The sequence below is a fragment of the Penicillium concentricum genome (genome assembly GCF_028827145.1).
Source record: "Penicillium concentricum strain IBT 3081 chromosome Unknown utg000004l_segment0_segment0, whole genome shotgun sequence".
Classification (NCBI taxonomy): Eukaryota; Fungi; Ascomycota; class Eurotiomycetes; order Eurotiales; family Aspergillaceae; genus Penicillium; species Penicillium concentricum.
The window spans coordinates 1,213,156-1,235,984 of NW_026622757.1; the positions used below are offsets into that span (position 1 = coordinate 1,213,156).

The 22,829-nt window shown below is 49.3% G+C and overlaps 12 protein-coding genes across 12 annotated transcripts; 7 read left to right on the plus strand and 5 right to left on the minus strand.

Annotated features, from left to right (window-relative positions):
• Positions 1-1,037: 1,037 nt before the first annotated feature.
• Positions 1,038-2,592, minus strand: N7517_009406 (lipid-binding SYLF domain-containing protein; the record flags this gene model as incomplete). Its single annotated transcript, XM_056727129.1, has 3 exons — positions 1,038-2,339; positions 2,396-2,493; positions 2,550-2,592. 3 exons carry the CDS (start codon positions 2,590-2,592, stop codon positions 1,038-1,040), a joined length of 1,443 nt encoding a protein of 480 aa, XP_056575701.1.
• A 984-nt stretch (positions 2,593-3,576) lies between these two features.
• N7517_009407 (GMC family oxidoreductase) lies at positions 3,577-5,612 on the plus strand (the record flags this gene model as incomplete). Its single annotated transcript, XM_056727130.1, has 5 exons — positions 3,577-3,941; positions 3,996-4,025; positions 4,078-4,954; positions 5,011-5,512; positions 5,566-5,612. The coding sequence occupies 5 exons, from the start codon at positions 3,577-3,579 to the stop codon at positions 5,610-5,612; spliced, it is 1,821 nt and encodes a 606-aa protein (XP_056575702.1).
• A 361-nt stretch (positions 5,613-5,973) lies between these two features.
• Positions 5,974-6,783, minus strand: N7517_009408 (mitochondrial 54S ribosomal protein bL27m; the record flags this gene model as incomplete). Its single annotated transcript, XM_056727131.1, has 1 exon — positions 5,974-6,783. One exon carries the CDS (start codon positions 6,781-6,783, stop codon positions 5,974-5,976), a length of 810 nt encoding a protein of 269 aa, XP_056575703.1.
• Positions 6,784-6,977: 194 nt separating this feature from the next.
• lcl2 lies at positions 6,978-7,442 on the plus strand (the record flags this gene model as incomplete). The annotated part of the gene is made up of 2 exons (XM_056727132.1): positions 6,978-7,155; positions 7,249-7,442. 2 exons carry the CDS (start codon positions 6,978-6,980, stop codon positions 7,440-7,442), a joined length of 372 nt encoding a protein of 123 aa, XP_056575704.1.
• A 590-nt stretch (positions 7,443-8,032) lies between these two features.
• Positions 8,033-9,700, plus strand: N7517_009410 (scramblase family protein; the record flags this gene model as incomplete). The annotated part of the gene is made up of 3 exons (XM_056727133.1): positions 8,033-8,388; positions 8,443-8,614; positions 8,672-9,700. 3 exons carry the CDS (start codon positions 8,033-8,035, stop codon positions 9,698-9,700), a joined length of 1,557 nt encoding a protein of 518 aa, XP_056575705.1.
• Positions 9,701-9,951: 251 nt separating this feature from the next.
• Positions 9,952-10,556, plus strand: N7517_009411 (E2 ubiquitin-conjugating protein UBC7; the record flags this gene model as incomplete). The annotated part of the gene is made up of 2 exons (XM_056727134.1): positions 9,952-10,201; positions 10,303-10,556. 2 exons carry the CDS (start codon positions 9,952-9,954, stop codon positions 10,554-10,556), a joined length of 504 nt encoding a protein of 167 aa, XP_056575706.1.
• Positions 10,557-10,938: 382 nt separating this feature from the next.
• On the minus strand, positions 10,939-12,454 carry N7517_009412 (uncharacterized protein; the record flags this gene model as incomplete). The annotated part of the gene is made up of 6 exons (XM_056727135.1): positions 10,939-11,409; positions 11,480-11,551; positions 11,610-11,777; positions 11,851-11,959; positions 12,024-12,090; positions 12,175-12,454. The coding sequence occupies 6 exons, from the start codon at positions 12,452-12,454 to the stop codon at positions 10,939-10,941; spliced, it is 1,167 nt and encodes a 388-aa protein (XP_056575707.1).
• A 637-nt stretch (positions 12,455-13,091) lies between these two features.
• Positions 13,092-15,482, plus strand: N7517_009413 (terpene cyclase/mutase family protein; the record flags this gene model as incomplete). Its single annotated transcript, XM_056727136.1, has 4 exons — positions 13,092-13,301; positions 13,369-13,832; positions 13,888-15,333; positions 15,392-15,482. 4 exons carry the CDS (start codon positions 13,092-13,094, stop codon positions 15,480-15,482), a joined length of 2,211 nt encoding a protein of 736 aa, XP_056575708.1.
• Positions 15,483-15,661: 179 nt separating this feature from the next.
• Positions 15,662-17,196, plus strand: N7517_009414 (co-chaperone SGT1; the record flags this gene model as incomplete). The annotated part of the gene is made up of 2 exons (XM_056727137.1): positions 15,662-16,618; positions 16,672-17,196. The coding sequence occupies 2 exons, from the start codon at positions 15,662-15,664 to the stop codon at positions 17,194-17,196; spliced, it is 1,482 nt and encodes a 493-aa protein (XP_056575709.1).
• Positions 17,197-17,459: 263 nt separating this feature from the next.
• Positions 17,460-17,957, minus strand: N7517_009415 (uncharacterized protein; the record flags this gene model as incomplete). The annotated part of the gene is made up of 1 exon (XM_056727138.1): positions 17,460-17,957. One exon carries the CDS (start codon positions 17,955-17,957, stop codon positions 17,460-17,462), a length of 498 nt encoding a protein of 165 aa, XP_056575710.1.
• A 1,990-nt stretch (positions 17,958-19,947) lies between these two features.
• Positions 19,948-20,882, minus strand: N7517_009416 (uncharacterized protein; the record flags this gene model as incomplete). The annotated part of the gene is made up of 2 exons (XM_056727139.1): positions 19,948-20,792; positions 20,858-20,882. 2 exons carry the CDS (start codon positions 20,880-20,882, stop codon positions 19,948-19,950), a joined length of 870 nt encoding a protein of 289 aa, XP_056575711.1.
• Positions 20,883-21,367: 485 nt separating this feature from the next.
• N7517_009417 (uncharacterized protein) lies at positions 21,368-22,826 on the plus strand (the record flags this gene model as incomplete). The annotated part of the gene is made up of 2 exons (XM_056727140.1): positions 21,368-21,537; positions 21,608-22,826. 2 exons carry the CDS (start codon positions 21,368-21,370, stop codon positions 22,824-22,826), a joined length of 1,389 nt encoding a protein of 462 aa, XP_056575712.1.
• Between the last annotated feature and the right edge of the window lie 3 nt (positions 22,827-22,829).

Consider the following 22,829-nt stretch of genomic DNA (forward strand, 5'->3'; position numbering starts at 1 on the left):
GCTTTTGTGATTTCTGTTGGCGGGGATATCAACGCCACACTATACTATATAGAGGGAAGATGACGGGCATTGATATGCTTTAAGGTGGACAAATGAGCCAAGGGGACATTTTCTAAGTAGTCTAGGATGGAAATTGAAGACATTTCAAGTACCAACATTCAATCAGAGATATTTTCAGATGTCCTGGAATTGGTGAGTTCATTCGAGTGCACTATCTTGCAATAGATGCTGTGTAGACGAATATTTAATTCGATCAACAGCTTGAGGAATACCGATTACCTTCACTCTCCCCTCACTTTCACCACACCTCGTCTTTTCTTCTGCCAATTTCTGTTTGCTTACCAAAAATCATTGAACTTTCATCACCTCTTCACTTTGGAACATCCTCTGTCTCTTTACCAGGAACATTTCAATCTTCTTATCTTCACTTTTGACACTCACTCTCTCCACCCTCTCCACTCTCTCACAGCAAAGTGATTCTATCTCTACCCGCGCGGTGCATACTTGAAGCGGGCCCTTGACGCCCAGGATACGGAATGCTGGCCAATTATTGATGGACTCATTATGGACGAGAGAACTGTCGGACCCCCGATTATCTTTGATCTTATTACACTTATCCGAGCCAGAGTTGACAAAAACTGCAGTCACTGATCGCTCCGGCTGACACCCGTCGCGTTGCCTTCCAACTTTTGCAGGATTACTTCACCAAACCCGATTCTCCTCGAAATCACCCCAAGTACAGTCGGTAAACTAGCTCATGTGTACATACCACCGATGGATCCAAAGCATTTTTGTCAACGAGTGGCGTCTCGCCTTGGGCGAACTGGTCAAGGTTTGATTGCCTGGAGGTTACCGGGAGCAGATGCAACCCTTGCACAAGTTCCGCAACCTGCGTGTGCTCAAGTTAACTGATGTACTCATACCAGCCCGTCAAGGAGGGATGATCTATGCGAAATAGAAGTCAGGAATCTCATTTTAGATATCTAACTATCGTCGAAGGAAATGATCACACATTATTCTAATAAAACTTTGAGTAATCAGCGAGTCGCACTGGGAGCAGTCTCTATGCTGTCAGATAGCCGCTCAGTAGCGGGGATAGGCCCTGGTATACCTGGCTCACGGGAGGTATCGTGCATGTCTCCAGCTGCCGGTTCTTTGCCTTTGGGTCCCAACTGTGTACTCGGCTCCACGGCATAATCATTCTCGGTAGTAGCCATAGGCTCTTGCACATTTGACGTATGTGTACCGTGGGTAATTTTGGATGCTTTAGCATCTCCAGTTGCTTCCTTGGTATTCGGATCTGTAGTTGGTTTACTTTTGGCAGCTGGTGCTGTCTCCTGGTGATCTAGCTCATGGCATAGGCTGTGAGAATCTCTGGTGCTTGGCTCAACGACTGCTAACTGATTAGGAGCAGGCGCCACAATTCCCTGTGATTGCTTTTCAGGGACTTGCGCAGAGGCCTCGGGATTTTGCTCGTGCGACTGCTCGGGGCCCTCCGAGCTTAGTTCCGGAGTTCTAGGTGTCTGCTCTGCGTTTGGCCCGACAGCTACTGACTCATCAGCAGCCGCCGCCAAACCTCCCTGTGGTTGTCCCTCATGGGATTGAGCAGAAGCCTTAGTATTTTGTTCATGCGACTGCTCGGGGCCCTCCGGGCTTGGTTCCGGAGTTCTGGGTGTCTGCTCTGCGTTTGGCCCGACAGCTACTGACTCATCAGCAGCCGCCGCCAAAACTCCCTGTGGTTGTCCCTCATGGGATTGAGCAGAAGCCTTGGTATTTTGTTCACGCGACTGCTCAGCGCCTTCTGCGGCTGGTTCCGCAGGTCCTTTGATAAGGAAGTAGTCCCCGTTCAAAACCTTGATGAGGACTCCCGCTTCAGGTGGTGGTGGGATCAATCCACTCAGCAGCTCCTTTGCTCGAACTTTCCGCCCATATAGCTTTTTATTTGCATCCGCACGCTCTGCAAGAACACCACCCTCGACTGTAAGACCGCCGTATAGTCCACGAGTCTTGGAGTAAGCGAATACCCCAGTCCCGCCCTTTGTACCCACTACTCCCCCAGCCTCGGCACTCCGACCAACGGGCCCAACAGCCATGGATATATTCCCACCCAGAGTCAAGTTTCCCGACTGCATGAATGTCTTCACTGCCGCATCGGTAGTCAGGACGAACACGAAATCCGTCAATTCTGCGCCAAATTGACCTCCTGCGCCGAGGCCGCCCATTGCCATCGCTGATGGGGCGGACCAGCTGCCATCTGGGAGACGGGCGACAATCAGTCCCGAGCCAAAACGGATAGAGCCTAGGAATCCAACTCTGAGCGCTGTGAATACGGCGATACCCTGGCATAGAGTGAGTCATGATCGATTGGGCTGTTTCCCACTAGGGTAGCTCCTACCTTGGCTCCCACGAATATCTTACGTGGGATTTCTCCATCGATTTTGAGTTTCGGGTTGATGAAGGATTCGAGAATCGCAGCGGCCTTTTTGCACTCGCCTGTGAGACTTGGTAAGCCCGGAGTCAGCCATGTGAGGTAGCACGGGAAATATTACTGGATAGTGAGGCAGGCAACGGGTTGTGCAACGGGTTTTTCATAATATCTTTTCTCCCGCTTTGTGATGCTCTTTGTAACAAGATGGCTACGCCTAGCAGAGTCACGTATGGCCTCTGATATTCAGCATAGGCTCCACAAATGCGAATGAGAGAAAAGCAATGATATTTAGCCACCAGAAGTCTACGCAAACTCAAGTGATGGTTGTTCTCACAAAGTCGTGTAATCAGGGGGTAGAGTTGAACTTAACTTGCGCACGGACGTTTCGCATATACTTCACGATTGGAACCGACATGGACAGAAAGCTCCGGGGGATTTCTAGGTAATGTTTATACAAAAATTGTAGTTTCACAACTCTCCTACCTCTAGCAATATGCTAGTTATATCGTACCAGGATAATTCGGAAGAACGAGACAACCAACTTTTTAGGGCCTTGTATGTGGAATCCTGCGTGATATATTCTATTACTCGACTGATGATCAATGACCCCTCAAGGCTTTATATTGTCTTGGAATCTTGAAACCCAATGTTTGTAAGCAGATATATGAACATTTGAACTGATTAGCTCTCCCTAAAACATACCAGTGACCGTAGTAGATCATCCGGGGATGGTTTACGCGTCATACAGCTCAATATCACGCGTCGAACGCAGGTAGCTGGACTTAGAAGACGGAAGGACTATTTCATTCCCTACATTTACACATGTAATGTAACGTTGAAATTAAGCCAAGCAAAATAAATTTCGTCCAAAACATCCATGGATAGGGCTCGCGGGCCGCAGTTATGCTTATTTTTGAACCAGCGCTTCCAAGGTTACATAGCTGGGGTTAGGCCGTGCATTGGGGTCCCCGAATAGAATGAGACCCGAATATACTATATATCTCAATAATGGGAGATCTTCTGAGGTGAGCCTAGTTCAGTGCAACAGTTGCAATAGTCCGGTTGAGAGTTATACTTATCGGCTGTGTTTCCCTGTAACATCGGCCACATCTTGTCTCAAGTTCCCAGCGGTTGCGCCATTATTCCCGATGTTGTTCCTGACCACTCTAGTACTGCTCACACTCCAGGCGAGTAGCGTGATATCTGTGCCTTTAAAACGACGAGTGATTCCCCTCGCTGACAAAACATTCGATTATGTGGTTGTTGGTGGTGGTACAGCTGGAAGCGTGATCGCCACGCGACTAGCAATGAACAACTTCGATGTTGCCTTGGCCGAAGCCGGGGGACACTATGAGGTCGAGTCCATGGCTGAATTTCCTCCAGCTGATGTGCTGCCGACGGGATCAAATCCTGATTCCAGCTCACCGGAGGATTGGGGCTTTGTGACAAGAGATCAGCCGGGCGCTAATAGGCGGGCGATCCATTTTGCCCGAGGAAAATGTCTTGGGGGATCGTACGTACCCGTTTCTGAATTTAGCATAGCAGATCAAAACTGATTTCTCTGCAGGTCGGCGTTGAATTATATGATCTATCAACGGTAATGCCCATGGAGACTGAATGCTTGCGGCTTGACTAACCGGATATTGCAGTCCCACACGCGAGTCTATGGAACTATGGGCAACTGCAGTCAATGACAGCAGTTACAGATTCGATGAAGTGCTCCCATTTTACAAGAAGAGCGTCCAGTTCACGCCCCCCAACGCCGACTATAGAGCTCAGAATTCCTCGGCGGACTACGATGCTGATGCCTACGACCCGAATGGTGGCCCATTGCAGGTGTCGTATGCTAACTTCGCCCAGCCTTTCTCATCATGGATGAAGCTCGGTATGAAAGCCATCGGAATCGATCAGGTAGAGGACTTTAACCTGGGTACTATAATGGGAGCTCAGTATTGTGCATCGACCATCAACCCATCCAACGAGCTTCGAAGCAGCTCCGAGGAATCTTTCCTATCCAAGGTCACGCCCGACTCACTGACGACGTATGAAAATACCCTTGCCAAGAAGGTGGTTTTCGATGGAAAGAAAGCAACAGGAGTTCAAGTGAAAGGTCCGCTGGGCAATACTATCACCCTTTCGGCATCGGAAGAGGTTATCATCTCTGCCGGTGCCTTTCATTCCCCCCAGCTCCTCATGGTGTCCGGAATTGGTCCCTCTGGCCAATTAAAAGAGCATGGAATTGACATTATAGCCGACCGACCAGGGGTCGGTCAGAACATGTGGGATCACACGTTCTTTGCTCCTTCGTACCGAGTGCGCGTGACAACATTCACTGAATTTGCTACTAACCTGCTATACGCCGCTGACCAAATTATCGAAGGACTAGTCAACAGAAGTGGATTCTTAACAAGTCCAATCGCGGATTTCCTGGCTTGGGAGAAGATTCCGGAATTCTTGCGCTCGACTTTCTCTCAGAAAACGCAAAGTAAACTGGCCAAATTCCCATCTGACTGGCCTGAAGCAGAGGTGAGAGATCTATCTCCTCAGACATAGAGAAATGCTGCTAACACGCAGATTGATAGTACGTATCTGGCGCAGGGTATATCGGCAACGCGTCAAACCTCTTGACAATCCAGCCAAGAGATGGATACCAGTATGCCTCGATACTCGGTGTTCTGATTACACCTATGTCCCGAGGAAATGTCACTTTGCAGTCCGCAGATAACTCAGATCTACCAGTGATCAATCCCAATTGGCTCGATGATCAGGCTGACCAGGAAGTTGCCGTTGCCATGTTCAAGCGAATACGCCAGGCTTTCCAGAGTAAAGCTATGCAGCCCGTGGTAATCGGCGAGGAGTACAATCCTGGGCCACAGGTCCAGTCGGATGATCAGATCCTCGAATTCATCAAGGATAATGTGATGACCATATGGCATCCGAGTTGTACATGCAAGATGGGAACTTCCGGTGATGATATGGCTGTAGTTGACTCACAGGCGCGGGTTTATGGAGTGGACAGACTGCGCGTAGTTGATGCTAGCGCCTTTCCTTTCCTTCCTCCTGGTCATCCTCAGTCGACGGTTTGTAGGTTTCTCTCGGTTGCTGCTCTGAGTTCCCAAATGCTAACTGTGCCACAGATATGCTTGCTGAGAAGATCGCAGATGATATTATCCGCGATTCCTAAGTGTCTTGGTTTTGGATTCAAGGGCCAACACGGAGAAGGGACCAGTAACTGAAGATATTTCTTTCTAAATTGACATTTAGATAATAAATAGCTTTGCTGTTTGGTTTTGTTGGGCCGCGTTAACGTTCAGTATGGGAGGCATACTTTATATCTCGGGATGCCATGGAATCTGGGCTTGAACATGGCAATTCCGTGCCAATATCTGTCTAATGAAAAGAAGAAAAAAAGGAATAATACACGTGGGAAGGTTGATGAGTAAATGCTCTTTCTATAATACAGTGAACACCAGATACAAATCCTCATATCGCTACAGAAACCCAGAAGTTATTGGAACAAGACATCACGCACACGGCAAATGCCCTCATTTCTTGGCGGGCTTCTTCTTGCCCTTCAAACTCTTGAGCTGAGCAGCGCGCTCAGCTCTCTGCTGACGCTTTCTCCACGCCAGCCAACGGTTACCACGGTCATGTGGCATAGCAGTGATGCCAGCCTTCTCAGCAGCCCGACCAATCTCCCAATTAGCCTCACGGTACATGTAACCGGGGCGCAGCTGCGGGCCAGACTCAGCCTCGACAGCTTCGACATCCGTCACACGGACACCATTCTCATCAACAGAAGCAACGAGATCAGACTGAGCCTCGACGCGTTCTGCCATAGGCACAGGAGCCATATTCAGCTTGCGCCGGCTAGGCGCATTGCGTGGGTGTGGGAGCTTCTCATCCTTGTCGAAAACAACTCCGATATACCGGCGCTTCGAGTGCTTCAGCGGGTCGAGGTAGTAGCGGACGTATCCGGACTGTGTTGCGTAGATTGTGTGGTCCCGTCCCATTCCGCAGTTCTCACCGGGGAACCATAGCGAGCCTCGCTGCCGGAAAATGATGCATCCCGTTACAACGTACTCGCCGCCCGAGCGCTTAGCTCCGAGACGCTTACCGGCCGGATCACGCGAATGTTGATTGGCAGTTCCTTGCGAGGCGTGCGAGGCGTGACGCACTTGTGTGAATGGGAGGAGTGCGCGGGAGAGGGAGGGTGTTGGGGTGGTTTTCGGGAATGTGGATGTTGCGGAGAGGGTGCGCAGGAGAGATTGCGATTGCGTGGGTGTCGACCGGATTGTCGGGGTAAAGGCTCGCTCCAGTGCCCGCAGGGGCGTTAGCACTCGCGGCTTGAACATGGTGGCTTGTAATTGGGTTGTTTGGAGGTGTAGATCGTGAAGCTCCAAAGGGGAAGTTTTTCGTCCGGAGATCAGGCTTGGCGTCACGTGTGTACCCGTAAACTGGCTTCATCTATACACCACTTGAACTCGTTCTACTGTCTATACAAATACCTGATCATTATTCATTTACTGCCGGTGTGTTTATTTGAAATATGTTGCAGAGCTGGCGCCAAGCCCTCTGGGCTCTTCTCCTTCTCGTCTCTGTCGCCCAGGCCCAATTCAACTTCTTCGACCAGATGTTCGGAGGCGGCGAGCAGCAACAGCGCCAACAACAGCGGTCGCAGAACGCTCCTAGTGACAGCGATCGGTATCAGCAGATGTGGAGTGGAGGTAAGATTCAAAATATTTTATTATTGAGAACATGCTGTCGCAAGTCCACATTGCTCTCGAGACCACATAACTGACTACCATGGTCTCTCGCAGCACAATGCGACAACTACCTTTGCCCCGGAACTCTTGCTTGTGTCCACTTCCCACACCATTGCCCATGTCCTCACCCTGATGTTGAGGAGAAGGTCGAACTTGGAGAAGGAAGTGCTGTTTGTGTGTCGAAGGGAGGGTTCAAGGCAGGCGAAGCTGCGCGGAAAATCGAATTGGCTCGCAAGGGTCTTTTGTGAGGACTGGGTCTATGATCTTTGTTTTATCATATAAGAACTGCATACAGCTGCCGATGGTTTATGAGGTCAAGTCGTGGAGCTTGGTGCCGCTGGACGGATTGACCCGATAGGTTTACTTTGAATCTTTTTGGACATGCCTATACCTGCTCAAAAATTAGAAAGCTTACCTCGTATATGGAAACGAACTGCATATATGTCCATACAAAGCCTGGAAATTTTACCTGCGACATGCCAACGTAGTCTACGGAGTACTATGCTATGCATATGCACACAAAGTGACTTGATGTACGTTTTCTAAGCTCAGAAAAGCTTATATCAGTAACAATAATAAGTAATAGAACATGACCGAGTAGAAAACTACATCCAAGATACGCTGAATATCAAAACTAAGAACGTATATTCCAAGTAAGAGTAAATGATCTACAAAACTATTGCCCTTGCTATCTCCGATTATCTCCGTGACCTCCAAGGTTCCGTCATCAGTCTCTGAGCCTCTCAGTGGAGTGTTCGGACTACTTACCAACTTCGCATTCCACCAACATTTTGCCTCAGTCCTTGTCTCTAGGCTAGTTTAGTCTCTCTCAACTATCATGTGGGGTTTAAGGCTCCGATACCTGCAAAAGCAGTGGACACCACCTCAGACTCGAGCTCTTTCAAGCTTCAGAAGTCATGCATCTCCGCGCGGTCCTCGCGATAGCATAAAAAAGCCAAATCTCATACCAACTTCGAGGAAAGCTGAACCCCCGCAGCAGCATGAACCTGCCGCCCCCGAGTCCCAAGATGCCACGAATCCCAATTACGACCCTTCGCAAAATACTCTACTTTCTCCCGTTTACCTACCCGAAGATCCTCGAGGTGTCCTTAAAGAAACCCACCCGGCAATTTCGATACTGGCAAACTCGGGAATAGTTGTACAAAGACAACTCGAGATGATGAATGTTCTGATGTGAGTGCTGGACAAGTACCCATTTTAGAGAAACATGTGTACTGACTGCCTCAGTGGATTTGAACAAGCGAATAAGTATGTCATCATGGATGCACTGGGAAACCACATTGGATATATGGTAGAACAGGATAAGGGATTGGTAAATACAATGGCACGGCAATGGTTGCACACCCACCGAAGTTTCGTGACACATGTATTTGACCGAAACGAAAATGAAGTCCTTCGAGTAAGTTCATGAAATGGCTATATTTTGGTGTGATTCCCGTTTGGCTGACCATCGCAGTTCAATCGTCCCTTCTCTTGGATCAACTCCCGAATTCACGTCTATGATCCTCTTGAGAAAACGCCAAATGCTTCCTCGGCATCCACCTCTCTTCAAAGCACCACACCTGGTTCTGTCATTGAACCTGGCACCAGTTCAAGCGCAAGAATATCCCCACTTGCTCTCGGTCAAATGAGAGTTATTGGCGAAGCGCAGCAGCAGTGGGCACCTTTGCGGCGAAAGTACAATCTCTTCACCCATCACCAGTCCCCCAACCCGGAGACAGACATGGGCACCCATGATGTCTCGCTATCCGACTCCGGTTTATCACGAGCACAGCAGATGGAGCTGGTGCGAAAACCCGATCAAGACCAGGGCCAATTCAATCAATTTGCTTACGTTGATGAGCCCTTCCTATCATGGGATTTCTCCCTGAAATCAGCAGACAATCAGTTAATTGGATCCGTCAATCGCAATTTCGCAGGCTTTGCTCGCGAAATCTTCACTGATACTGGTGTCTACGCAATGCGAATGGATTCCGCTGCTCTCGGCACCGAGACATCACCCAGCAACAAAGGTTTAGGTATGACCCTCGACCAACGTGCTGTTATGTTGGCTACAGCTGTAAGCATTGATTTCGATTACTTCAGCCGCCAACACGGCCATGGTATGTTTGGCGTTCCGATGCCGTTTATGGGCGGCCAGGCTCCCGCTGGCGGTGCAGCTGCAGGAGGCGGTGCCGCTGGTGAAGCCGGGGCCATTGGTGGAGTTGCTGGAGGAACTCTTGAGCGAGTTGGAACCACCGGTGGTATGCCAAATGGTATGGTTGGAGGCGCTACCACCGCAGGTGCAATGGCTGGGTATGAAGCAATGCATAGGGGCAACACAACCGATCCAACCGATCCAAATGCCCCAGCATCGGATTCGGTGGACCGGGACCCAAAGGGCTTCCAGGATGAACCTGAAGACCCTTGGGGTAAAGATGACCCTTGGGGTGATGGAGGTGACATTGGTGATGGGGGTGACGGGGGTGATTATTTTGACTGGTGATAGAGGGCTAGTTTCTGTACTATAAGATTAACAATTTAGATGTAATATTTGCTCTTAAAATGAGAAATTTCACCATTCACTTCAGCATTTTCCCATATCTGCCCTAAACCCAGGTTCCCCTGACGGCATCGCCACGCTTTGTCCACCGCCCCGGAATTATTCCATCCCCACCCATCCCACCCAAAGCCCCCGCAGACAATCACCTCAGCATTGCCATCGCATTTCGCATTTGAATCAATTAAACCGCAAAAATGGCGTCCTCCGTCGCCCAGAAGCGCCTTTTCCACGAATACAAGAACCTCTCCACCAACCCACCAGAGGGTATCACCGCAGGCCCCATCTCCGAAGATGACATGTTTTACTGGGAAGCCCTGATCCAGGGCCCAGAGGAAACCCCCTTCGAGGGCGGCGTCTTCGCAGCGGAACTGAAATTCCCAAGAGACTACCCCCTGAGCCCGCCCACGATGAAGTTTATCGGCGGTGGCGTGTGGCACCCCAACGGTACGTGACCGAGACACCTCGGGAGTGACTTGCGCCTGGCTACTTGCTTGCGTTGCACAATACACAATGGCAAACATCTTACTGACGACTTTGGTTTATAGTCTATCCCAACGGAACCGTCTGCATCTCCATCCTTCATCCCCCTGGCGATGACCCAAACCACTACGAACATGCTTCGGAGCGCTGGTCGCCCATCCAGAGCGTCGAGAAGATCCTCATCTCTGTTATGAGTATGCTGGCTGAGCCGAATGACGAGAGCCCGGCCAATGTTGAGGCTGCTAAGATGTGGCGCGAGCGGAGATCTGAGTATGAGCAGAAGGTTAGGGACGAGGTGAAGAAGGGTCTGGGTCTGTGAGCCTGGCTGGGTTGTGGGTGAATGCCAATGTTCTCTCGCTGCTGCGCAGGTGGATGACTGTCAATATGGTCTGCTTGTGCCGCGCGAAAGTCAAGATTTGATGACTGGCGTTCAAGGGTTTCTTCTTTTTTTGCATGATTTGGAGATGCGATGGCTCCTCGGTCTGTACAGTGCATTCTTATCCTCGCATTATGATAGCGGATGAAATACATGCAATTATTTCAATAGCCGTTCTCTCGTCTTCTATGACTTGATAAATCTTGCATCTAGCATCTGTTTCGATATGGAGATCTGCGGCAAGTACTATGGTATATCGTTCCTGTCTTTATTCCATTTGGTCTATCCGTCTATACCTCCCTAGATATACAAATCGCGCGCCATCTTACTCCTGCCGAAACATCCTCCGGTTAATCCACCCCTCCAAACCCCCTGGGCATCCATACAAGATCTCAATCTCCGCCTTCAGGTTCAAAACCAGCATCCGTTGCAACTCAGCACGCCACTCTGGTTCCGGTCCATCACTCGCCCAGACAGGACTGTTCCGAAGCATAGCCATGATTTTCTTGCGGTCTCGCGTCGTCAACGAAAGAAGAGCCGTGTCACCAAGTACCTCCGGAACTGCTATGATATCTGTCACTCGAAGACCCAGCCACTGCAGCCTCGGCATACTGAGCCGAGCATTTTGGTGCAAATGTGCCGCCGAGCCGAACTTGTACGTCGACATGATGGCCATGCCATGAGGATCTCCGTCGGTGAGGGCATAGAAACGGGGCTGATGTCTGCTTTGGCTGGACACGGAGTCTGACATTGCGCGCAGGAACGTTCGTGTCATGAAATCGGGGTATCCTTTGCCCTGTTCGAGCATCGTTGAGTTTGTTGTTTGTTTTTCGGACTGAGTATGCTAGAACAGAGATGCAGCTTACCGTGACCATAATTCCTGCTCCGGCTAGGGCTCTGGTGTGGTAACTTATTCGCGCAAGCCGGTGGAAGACTGCCTGTGGACAGGGACTCAGCGTACTGCTGCTTCAAGTGTGGTCTCACCATGCTTCATACCTCTTTTTCGATGATCAGTACCCAGCGGACCCGTGAAATGTCAACCACGTCTCCCTCCTCTATGCGAGGAATCAAGCTATCCTCGATGGCAGAATGCACATCGATCAAAATATGAGAGCCACGAATCAACCGGAACTCTCCCATTACCAGTCCTTTTGCTGCCGCTTCCTAGCAAGTCATGTACGATGTCAGCAGTCTGGCCTTCCAGTGCTATAATACCCGACGATTTGGCAGCACAAACCACATTCAATGCCGTTCTGTTCACTCCGATGGTGTATGCCAGGTCATCGACAATGCGATCCACGGTACTCTGCATGCGGAAGAATTCCGGGTCGATATAGTATATGTCTCTGGTGATTGTGAGGGTGTGTTCAGCATACCTTCCAGACTAGTTCGTGGACATTGCCAGCTCACCTCTTGGAGATTAGCTGACCCGTTCGAATGGCTTGGTCCAATATAGCTAGGATTCGAAGGATGACGGCTATCAAAAGCGCAGACTCGGTCAGTTTGTCATCCAGGAAGAATGCCCAGGTGGTTTCGGACTATGGCAAAGGAAAGATCTTACTAAATTTCCAGGCCTCGTGTGCCGTCTTTCCTGGCCAAGAGTATTTTCTGTGTGTCTCAACTCTCGGACTCGCTTCCAATGCTCCAGTAATGGGGTTGATGATGCAAGCAATCGGGCTGGCTCTGCGCTTGAGGGTGATAGAGAGGTTGGCCTCGGCCGGGGACTGTGAGAGTCCGTGGATGAGGGATGCGAGCGTATTGTTGATGAATTCTTGGACCGAAGGATCTCGACCGTCATCTATTTTCAAAGTGTTGATAGTAGATGGCTCGGTCATTGCCATTGGGGGAGATTTGGGCAAGGTGAGGTGATGGGGTTGAAGGACAAGAGAGTAGATGCCCATACCTACCGGTGGACCACGATAGGCACAACGAGCTTCCATGATATTTTCCGATAGCATAATTTTGCGTTAAACAACGTAAATATTATAAATACATACATAATGTACTATGTTGTAACTATCTGGATTAATACTATGACTCGATCATCTATAGAGGTTAGGAATTGGTTACTATATAAGATTCCCTTCCTTTCCCTCTCATTATATCTAGAATTTATTTATGTCAGTATCTATATGCCCAACAGTTTCTTTTAATTTAATTGAGTATCCTTTCTGTTTTCGTTGACATTTGGAGTTCTCGTATAGAGAGGAAACGCCGGACCATACCACGCCCACCACACCCACCACACCACAACTTCTTAGACCAGGGGCCGCAGTCTCTTAGAACATCCTTGACATCCTCTTCCTCCTTCATCTTCTCTTTCCAATCAATTTGTCTGCCTCGCATCACATGCAAACATTCTTCATTCTACACCGCAGGTGTGATACTGATGACTAAGCTTCCCCGGTTTCCACTCGACAACTCTCTCCAAGCTGCTTTTTATTGTCTTTACTAGAAAACGACCCATTGCCTCAGATCATGTCTTCTAATCCCCATATTGGGCCATGGAGAACACCAGCGGAAGGTCATCTCACCCCAGATGCCAATGGAGATCTTAAGACCGACTACTCGCGCTGGCGATTGGTCGATGAGGAAGGTCGTCAAACATGGCGATATCTCGAATCTGATGTGGAAAACCAAGAGTGGCCGCAGTCAATAGCTGATAAATATCACTTGGGATTGCCAACGGTATTTGAACCCCCCTCAATTGACAACAAAAAATAAAATTCCATCCAATTCTAACGGCGCATTGTAGGGTCTTCCCGAGCTGCCAGAGGCCAAGACACCATTGAAAGCCGCTGAGAATGGGCTTTCATTCTTCTCACATCTGCAATTGGAGCCGGGAAACTGGGCCTGCGAGTACGGTGGTCCCATGTTTTTGCTACCGGGTATCTTGATCACTTACTATGTGACCCATACCCCTATCCCCCCTGAGTATGCAACGGAGATCAAGCGTTATCTATTTGCCCGTCAACACCCAGAGGACGGTGGATGGGGTCTACACATTGAAGGCCACAGCTCCGTCTTTGGTACTTGTATGAATTATGTTGCACTACGCTTGGTCGGTGTCAGCCAAGAGGACCCGCGCATGATCAAAGCCCGGGGCCTTCTGCATAAGTTTGGAGGTGCCATCTACGGTCCTCATTGGGCTAAATTCTGGCTCAGTATCCTGGGGGTGATGGAATGGGAGGGCGTCAACCCAGTTCCACCTGAGATTTGGTTAGTTCGCGCATTGCAACAGCTACAGCCCCTCTTTGATTAACTGACTATATAGGCTTCTTCCCGACTGGGTTCCTTTTGCTCCTTGGCGGTGGTGGATTCATATGCGCCAGGTGTTCCTCCCAATGTCTTGGCTGTGGTCTAAGCAATGGTCTCACCCTCTAGACGACTTGACAAGACAGCTGCGCGAAGAGCTATACACCCAGCCGTACAGCTCTGTGGATTTTGCTGCGCATCGCAATTCGATTCACGAGGTAGACAATTATTACCCCAAGACGTGGCTGCTGAATGCAGCCAATGAAGTGCTGGTTCGGGTCTGGAATCCTTACCTTCGACACCCCAGTATTATCAAGCGGGCTGAGGACTGGACCTGGGAATTGATTCGCATGGAAGACGAAAATACCAAATATGCGGGGCTGGGTCCCGTCAACAATCCAATGAACATGGTGGCTTGCTTTGTCCACGACGGCCCTGACAGTTACTCCGTCCGCCAACACAGGGAGCGGTTGAACGACTATATGTGGGTAAAGGGAGAGGGTATGCTCGCAAATGGCACCAATGGCGTGCAAGTTTGGGACACGGCCTTCATCACCCAGGCGATTGTCGTCGCTGGTTTCGCCGATGAGCCCAAATGGCGGCCGATGTTGACAAAAGCTCTCGAGTTCCTTGACGACCATCAATTACGAGAGAACGTGCCAGACCAGGAAAAAGGCTACCGTCAACACCGTAAGGGCGCTTGGCCCTTCAGCACCAAGGACCAGGGCTACACAGTTAGCGATTGCACCGCTGAGGGTCTCCGGTCAACACTTCAGCTGCAGGAGATGCACGGCTTCCCTAAGCTGATCTCAGAACAACGGTTGAAGGACGCTGTCGACTGTCTTTTGCTCATGCAAAACCCAAGCGGCGGCTTCTCCGAGTACGAAATTACCCGCGCCTCACCCAAGGTTGAGTGGCTCAATGCCGCCGAGGTGTTCGGCGGAATCATGATCAGCTATGACCACCCCGAGTGCACAACGGCATCTGTCACGGCTCTTTCACTCTTCAGCAAATTCTACCCCAATTATCGCGCTGACGAAATCCGCGTCGCGAAGCAGAAGGCTGTCGGTCACATCAAGCACGTACAGCGTGCTGATGGTAGCTGGTATGGCTCTTGGGGTATTTGCTTCACCTACGCAGCGCTCTTCGCCCTCGAAAGTCTGGCCAGTGTCGGCGAGACATACGAAACGAGCGCCGACTCTCGTCGGGGCTGTGACTTCCTGATCGAGAAGCAGCGGGCCGATGGTGGCTGGGGCGAGTCATATCTTAGTAGCGCAACCCATCAGTATGTTCAGCACGAGAAGTCCCAGGTGTGTCAGACTGCCTGGTCTCTTCTTGGGCTTATGGAGGCGGGCTACCCGCACAAAGAACCGTTGGAGAGAGGCATTAGGCTATTGATGTCTCGCCAGCAGCAGAATGGCGAGTGGCTGCAAGAGGCGATTGAGGGTGTATTCAACCAGTCTTGGTAAGTCTAAACTGTTCCTGATCTTATTTTGGATTTGATTTATTGACATTCTTTCTAGCATGATTTCATATCCCAACTACAAGTTCTACTGGCCTATTCGTGCCTTGGGCTTGTATAGTAAGAAATTCGGAAATGCAGAGCTCGTGTAAACTATTAAGGGAAATAATGTCTCCCGCTTATGTACTTAATTAACAATGAATGGGTCTATTCATCTATTCAATTGACGTATTGACGCGCATAGTACTGCGTTTGTTATACAATCTCTTCCCCTTTCTCTCTCTCCTTTTTCTCCTTCTATTTCCCCCTTCATCTTCCCCTCATACACTCAATGTCACGTGATCTCTCCAAAATGATTGATCCACAGGAGCTTGGGCCAATGCGGCTCATTGCTCCCTTCACGCTCGATCTCACGTACAGTTTTTCTCCAGAGGTAGACATCGATACCATCATTATGAATGCTGCATCCCAGGGTGACAAGGCTTCTGCCGAATCCAAATACCCTGTTGCTATTGAGCACTACACCCACGCCCTGAGCGAGCTACCCCGCGCTCCGGCATACTACATCTCGCGATCAACTGCCTATTCGCGCCTCAAGCCCGCCGATGGTGGACCCAACTATCAGGCCGCACTCAACGATGCCGAAATTGCGCTCCAGCTCGCCAAAGAGCGTGGAAACCGTGAACTGATCCTCTCTGCTCAGATGCGCCGCGCCGTATCCCTCTACCAACTTGAGCGGTATGGAGATGCAGAATTTGTGTTTAACATCATTGCGAAGAAAACCAAGAGCGAGAAAGTCCCAGAGAATAAATCGGAGCAGGTCCAGGCTGCCATGGGAGGACCGGGATCCGGATGGGGAGGTCCCCGAAACAATTACAGCGCCCAGATGCCAATCTGGACCGCCAAACTTCAACGCAAGCTGGCAGAGTTGCCTAAGGATGATCCGAAGTGCACTGTGTCTGTTGCCGAGTTCCCATCTTCTACTTACGTTCCCACTGGAGATGAGGTGAAGGCTCAATGGAAGGCCCTCAAGGCTGGCAACAACGTGGAGGTGACCGGAGCCTCGCAGCAGCCTGAGCCTGAGCTATCGGGAGGTTCAACCCTATCTGCAACCGAGGCTGCTTTGGCTGGTCGAATCCAAAACTCAAACACCAGTGCTACGGCTACTCCTGCTGCCCAGGAGAAGGTTCGCCATGAGTGGTATCAGTCACAGGACTCCGTGGTTGTGACTCTTTATGTCAAGGGAATTCCACAGGACAGTGTCGTAGTCGAAATGGAAGAAGCTTTGGTATGTATTCTCCTGCCCGACCTTTTTTGGATTTGAAACTAATTCTGCAAAAGGTCTCGCTGCAATTCCCCCTCCCATCTGGCTCTGAATACGACTTCACCCTCGACCCGCTCTATGCAGCTATCAATCCCGCTGAATCCAAGGTTTCAGTCAAGGGCACTAAAATTGAACTCACTCTGCGAAAGAAGACAGCCGGCCAGAAATGGAGTGCTCTCGAAGGCTCAGCCACTAACCCCACTGAGATCACCGACCGTCCAGCCGCACAACAGGCGCCAGCTACCGCGGGCCCTTCTTACCCCACCTCGTCACGCCACGGAACCAAGGATTGGGACAAGGTAGCATCCTCACTCACTGGGAAGAAACAAAAGGACAAGGCAGGGGATGATGGAGATGCATCTGATGTATCAGATGGCGAAGGTGGTGATGCTGTCGACGGGTTCTTCAAGAAGCTGTATGCTGGCGCTGACCCGGAGACACGTCGGGCTATGATCAAGAGCTACACCGAAAGCCAGGGAACATCGCTGAGCACAAACTGGTCTGAGGTTGCAAAGGGGAAGGTGGAAGCTCACCCTGAATGATTTTTCACTTGCTGTTTTTCTCATTCCCATTGCTAAGCTGCATGTAGCGAGGTGTTTCTCAGGTATCACAACTATTTGTTGTGAAATATGTCTCAATTTACTAGCTCTTTCAAGCTATTGTATCAATCTTAGTTTTGAAAAGCAGGTAGTTCAATTCGTAAACTCCAATCACTTAGATATAAAAGCACCCTTCCAAACACCAATCAAATAGATATTCAATTCCAAACCCCAACTCCATCCTCGCCCAAACCTGCTCCCACTCTCTATGGGCACACCACAGTTGTCCCATCCCCAGAAAGCCGAATAGGACACCCACCTCCATCTTGCCGCCGCAAAGTAGCCACGACAGTCCCACCTATCAGCTTCAGGCAAACCTGAGCACCTTCTTCACTAGGCGGTTTCATGAAAGACTCCCCGTTATACACCTGCTCGAAGACACGAGTAGGCCGGATTCTCCGCATAGAGGACTTAATCTCCTGTCCTTTATTGGCGTTTTCCTGGGCGTACACAATCCACACATTCACATCCTTGTTGCCGAATAACCATTTGTTCTTTTCATAGATGTCACACAGACTGTGTACGGCAGGGATCTCCCTAAACCCGTCTGAGGAAGTGTTAGAGAGCAAAAAGCCTCCCTCGTTGACAATTGCCGTGACAGAGCATGTGCCGAGTTTATGAGCCTCGACGCCGTCTGGAAATTCGGCCCAGCTGCCCATTCCGGTGGTATCAGCATACACTGTCTTCTTTGTAGAGGACGGCATAGTGGGTGGTTGTTTGGGTAAAAGAGTAGATAGTTTGTTTTGGGTGACCAGGTGCTTGTAGATGGGTTTGCTAACGCTTGTTTTGTATCTTGAGTTGGTCTCTGGGTGATTCTATTCTCTCTAAGGTGCGATTGAATTGGAGTATATATACATATTTCCGTCTTCGCCGAGAAAGACATCTAGAAAGTTGGGCTGGAATCAAGGCAAAGAAAGAAACCCAATTTAGCAGCACCCTCCCGATATATTGTTGGCTAGGAAGCTTCCACGGATCTTATAGACCGGGTATCGTGATATGGGATCGTCAATAGCGCTAGAAATGAACTTGGTATTACAAGTCAGCTTAGGGCTGCAAGAAAGTAAACTCGAAGCTAAAATGATAGGCTGTGGGCGCTTAGGGCTCGGACTTCGTCTGAGTTCTATTCGTTCTCCGTGAAACTTATATTGGCGCCAGCCCCTTACACCCCAGACTGGCTTCTGATTTTCACCGATCCTTGTTCCTGCAAGCCATAATTCGGCGCTAGTATGATTATGCTAGTCTTTTAATATCGACACACCCGCATCGCGATAGGGATGGTTGGCTCAGGGGTAAAGTTGCATCTCCGTCAGCCGCGTTGAGGTAATATATCCCCCTCAAGTGCAAAATGACGCTATGAGTATGGGACGCTACAAGATTATCGGAAATGTTTCAGGGTCAAGTCGCCGACATTTTAGACATGTCGATAGTTCATGGCAGTAACGACCCAATCTCCAATCGCGTATCCGCAATCCCTGCTTCATGGCAAACATCTCCCCTCTAACGAGCCCAACCTGGAAAGCAATATTGACCGCCAGTTTTGGTCTCACTATACCCGAAGCGAACAGTGTATTCCACATTACTCGGTTAGTTCGCATTTGGCCGGCTCCTCGCAGCTCAGCGGATGCTTACAGAACTTTATCATGGGTTATTGAGGCCAACTAACCGCCAATACTCTGTTGACGAGTGTAGCAATGCGATATTATTGACCGCGTCTAGGGTCACCGGGGCATGCTGGCACCGTGGCACCGCTAAACCCCAATCGCTACCATATATCCATGCAAGTGGCGGCGTGTGCAACGCAGTGTCACGAGTCGGTCTGACACGCTGCGCAGCTCTCTTATTAGGTTGATATTGCAATCTTTTACAGGAGAGATATATCCTGTACTAATATGACCATAAGATGATCGAATATCAGATCAGAATGTCATGGTTGGCAGCCATGTCAATTAACAACGCATTGAGGAGTAACGTGTCGTATCCAGGTGGAAGTATTTGGAAGCTTTGTGCACTTTGCTCCAAGTAATTGCACTCTGTGTGGCTTATCCGTGGCTGTAGTAGTCTCCTTTAATGTTGATGAGAAGGCTCTAGAAACATGCTTCTCCAATGACTCCCAGGCTGGGTTTCTAGAGGGAAAGTTCACACGTATGATCCCTGGTGATAGATAGGAAGGTCCTCTGCACATTTTAGGCTTTTTCTGCCTTACTACTATTCTTGTAGACTTGAATTGAAAATATTACATGAGAACCATCCGTTCACTGGTTGAAAGACAAGCATGGATCGTGTTGGCAGCTACCTTTCAAAACATGCGTCACCCCTATATATCCTTCTGATAATAGCTCTGACCTGTTCTCCCGAGGCTACAATCAAATGGTGATATGTTTATTTCCGGCTTTTCGCTTGTCAACTTGTCAAGTTTACGTCGTTCTGTAGTAGAAGTTCACTATCAGCACCTTTGGTGTTACCTCTTTTTCCTCCCCCAAATAATGATATTTAATATAGTTTTTAAATTTATTGTCTCTGTTAGATACCATTGACCCAGAATTATCTTTAAATTGGGGGGGGGGCCTTTTTTTACTAGAGAATGATACAAGATGGCTAAAGCCATAACTATGAGATCCACAAATATTGACAGCTGAAAAAAAGATATACTTAAAAATACGAGCTTGGCTCACAATATTTAAATAAATTACCGTATTACCGTGACTCCACAAATGGTCTGGCATCCCAACGAACTCTCCTCAAGTGTCTCTTCGGGTCCCGCACCTCGTTCCTGGCATGGAGCCACCGACGATTCCCAACCAAGACAATCGATCCACTCGGCAACAATAGCGGCGAAAGTGAGATCGTCTGCGATCTGGCCTCGGAGCTCCGCAACATATTTTTCAGCTCCTCGAACGCTTCGCCCCCGCTAGTCGTCAGCGGCGTAATGATATCTTCACGGAACCGCAGCCCATCACCCGTATTGGTCAAAACACTACCAACAATGGATCGCTGATCGTCTCTCTTGACGAACTCCGGTGGGACTGTAATGCGGTATTCGGCCCTGGACAGATATTTTCGCGCGGTGGCTGAGAGCAGCGGCAGGAGGCGGGCTAGCTCCATTACGGAGAGAGTACCGCCTCCGCAGGTATCGGCGTGGAGGACTTGGAGCGCAAAGAAGCTAGGTGGACGTTCTTCGTAACTGCAATCTGTGTGCCAGGGGAAGGATTCAGATGTTTCAGACCGTGCTGGCAAATTGTCCGGGGAGGAACAAGGGTTCGAATTCGAGGATGACTTTGCGATTCTTGTCGTAGATTGAGGCCGTACATCCCAGAACCAGCCTCGTGTTGAGCTATGGGTGATGGGTAACCCATGGTTGTGGCTTCTGTTCAGGGATGAGATCAGTTGTGTGAGATAGGTGCTTGATTCGTCGCGAAATTTCAAGTTTATCTTGAGTAGCCCTTGGCTTCGAAGTATCTCATGAGCCTGATGGATATGTTTGGTGTTGTGGGAGCTTTCCAGTCCATTGGCGTCCAGTTGTTGAACTTGTGTTGATAAACCTGTTGATAGGTGTCAGACTGGTTAGATTAGTGATGAAAAGTAGAGTAAGACCTTTGGTTTGCACACGAGATAATATCGGAGGATGCCATAATGACGTTTTGGGGGGGCAAGGAAAGGATCTATATGTGAGGCGTGGCATTTCTCCTGTTGAAGCTGCTTAAATGTGCTCCGTACAACATAATATAACAACCAAAGTTTCTTGTCGGACTCGCAAGGATCTAGGCTAATAGCTCCACTAGGATCTAGGACCTAATAGGGGCTAGTATTTGATATCTCTTTTGCAATGTTCTACGTGAAAGTGCTGTAATCTACTTAAATCATTCCTATTGAGTCATGCTAGAAAGATACGTATACATAGAAATACAGAGTCATCGTGTTACCGATCGTATAGATCACTTGTTGGCGCTAACGAAAAGAAAAGAACAGAAAAGTGGATTCGGCATTTAATACGGTCTATGACATGGTATGGATATTGAGATCGTGTCGGGTCCTCAGTGGTGAAAAATAGATCAGAAACATTCACTGCAATTCTAGTTTTTCCTCCTTCGAATCAATTCTAAAACTCACTTCTACCATGGCTACGTACTATTCACTTGGAGATATTTTATCGGTGGCTTCCAAACATCCATTCTATAACCGGGAGATCGAATACCCACCCAGTACAGAAGAAATAGCCCGGCTTCTCGACCAAACTGCGATAGTCCAAGATCTTCGCACTCTCCCTCTTACACGGAAAGAAGACCTGTACGACAAATATCCCATGTTCATGACTCATATCTCAATATATGATAGTTGACCCATTTTTTCTTAACAGCTATACGGCAATCCAGCGCCTCTCCGCCGATGACTCCCCCCAAAATGATTTCAGACGAAGCGCGTATAGCAGTATCACTGGCGGAGGATCAGGAGGTGTTCCTATGCTCTTCTTGACCGACTCAACCGAAAATCGTAAACATCGATATACCGCTGGACAATTTCTAAAAACATGCGGACTGGTAAAGCCTCGCGACTGGATCTTGACAGTGCATGTCACAGGGGGCTTCTACCGGTCACTCGATCTTTTGTCGGAGATGTTCGAGAATGCAGGCGGAAGTGTTCTTGCAGCAGGACACACAACGCCCGTTGCAAATGTCGTGGACGCGCTGATTAAATACCGAGTGAATGTTCTCAGTGGTGGAAGTAGTCAGATCTTGCAAATTTTGAACTATATTGCTTCATCTACACCTGAGAAACAGAAGGCACTAAAGATTGACAAGATCATCTATACTTCAGAAGCTTTGGGTCGGCCACAGCGAGATTTCATTCGCTCTGTCCTCGGTCCGGTCAGTATCTGTTCGGTGCTCGGGAGTTCCGAAGCTGGACCTTGGGCAGTTGCCAATCTAGCCCTCACAGGCGAACCAGAGGACGATGCTGTTGAATTCATCTACGATTCCCGTACCATGGTCATCGAGATCCTTCCTCTGGAAGCTACAGAGACGCCAAGAGAAGCTATGCAAGATATCCCAGAGCTACCGGAAGGGAGTGTGGGTGTGATTGTGCAGACTTCCCTACAGCGCCTCAGAAACCCGCTTGTCCGTTACATCACCGGTGATATAGGATCATTGCATCCATTACCCGCCGCAGCAAAGGCCGCTCTCCCTGTGGATGAAGCCCAGCACTTGCGAATGATCCGGATGAGGGGACGCGATAAACGGTTCAGTTTCAAGTGGGTGGGGAGGTATTTCGAATTCCATACCATCAGAGAGATTATGCGTACGCCTGAATGGGGAGTCTTGCAGTGGCAGCTTATCTTGAGTATGAAAGAGCCGTCCCCGGAGGTGATTTTGGAGGTTCGTGTGTTCCTTTCTACTGCTGAGACAGCCGGCCAGATCTCTCAAGATGAGTTGATCGAAAAGCTGAAGATGCTCTTTGTCGTTGTGGGGAATAGTGAACATCTGTTCAAAGTAACCTTCGTAGGGGATGATCAAGGGTTTGAGCTGAGCACCACAGGAAATAAAGTAATGAGCTTTGTGGACCGGAGTGTTCCAACTTGAGTG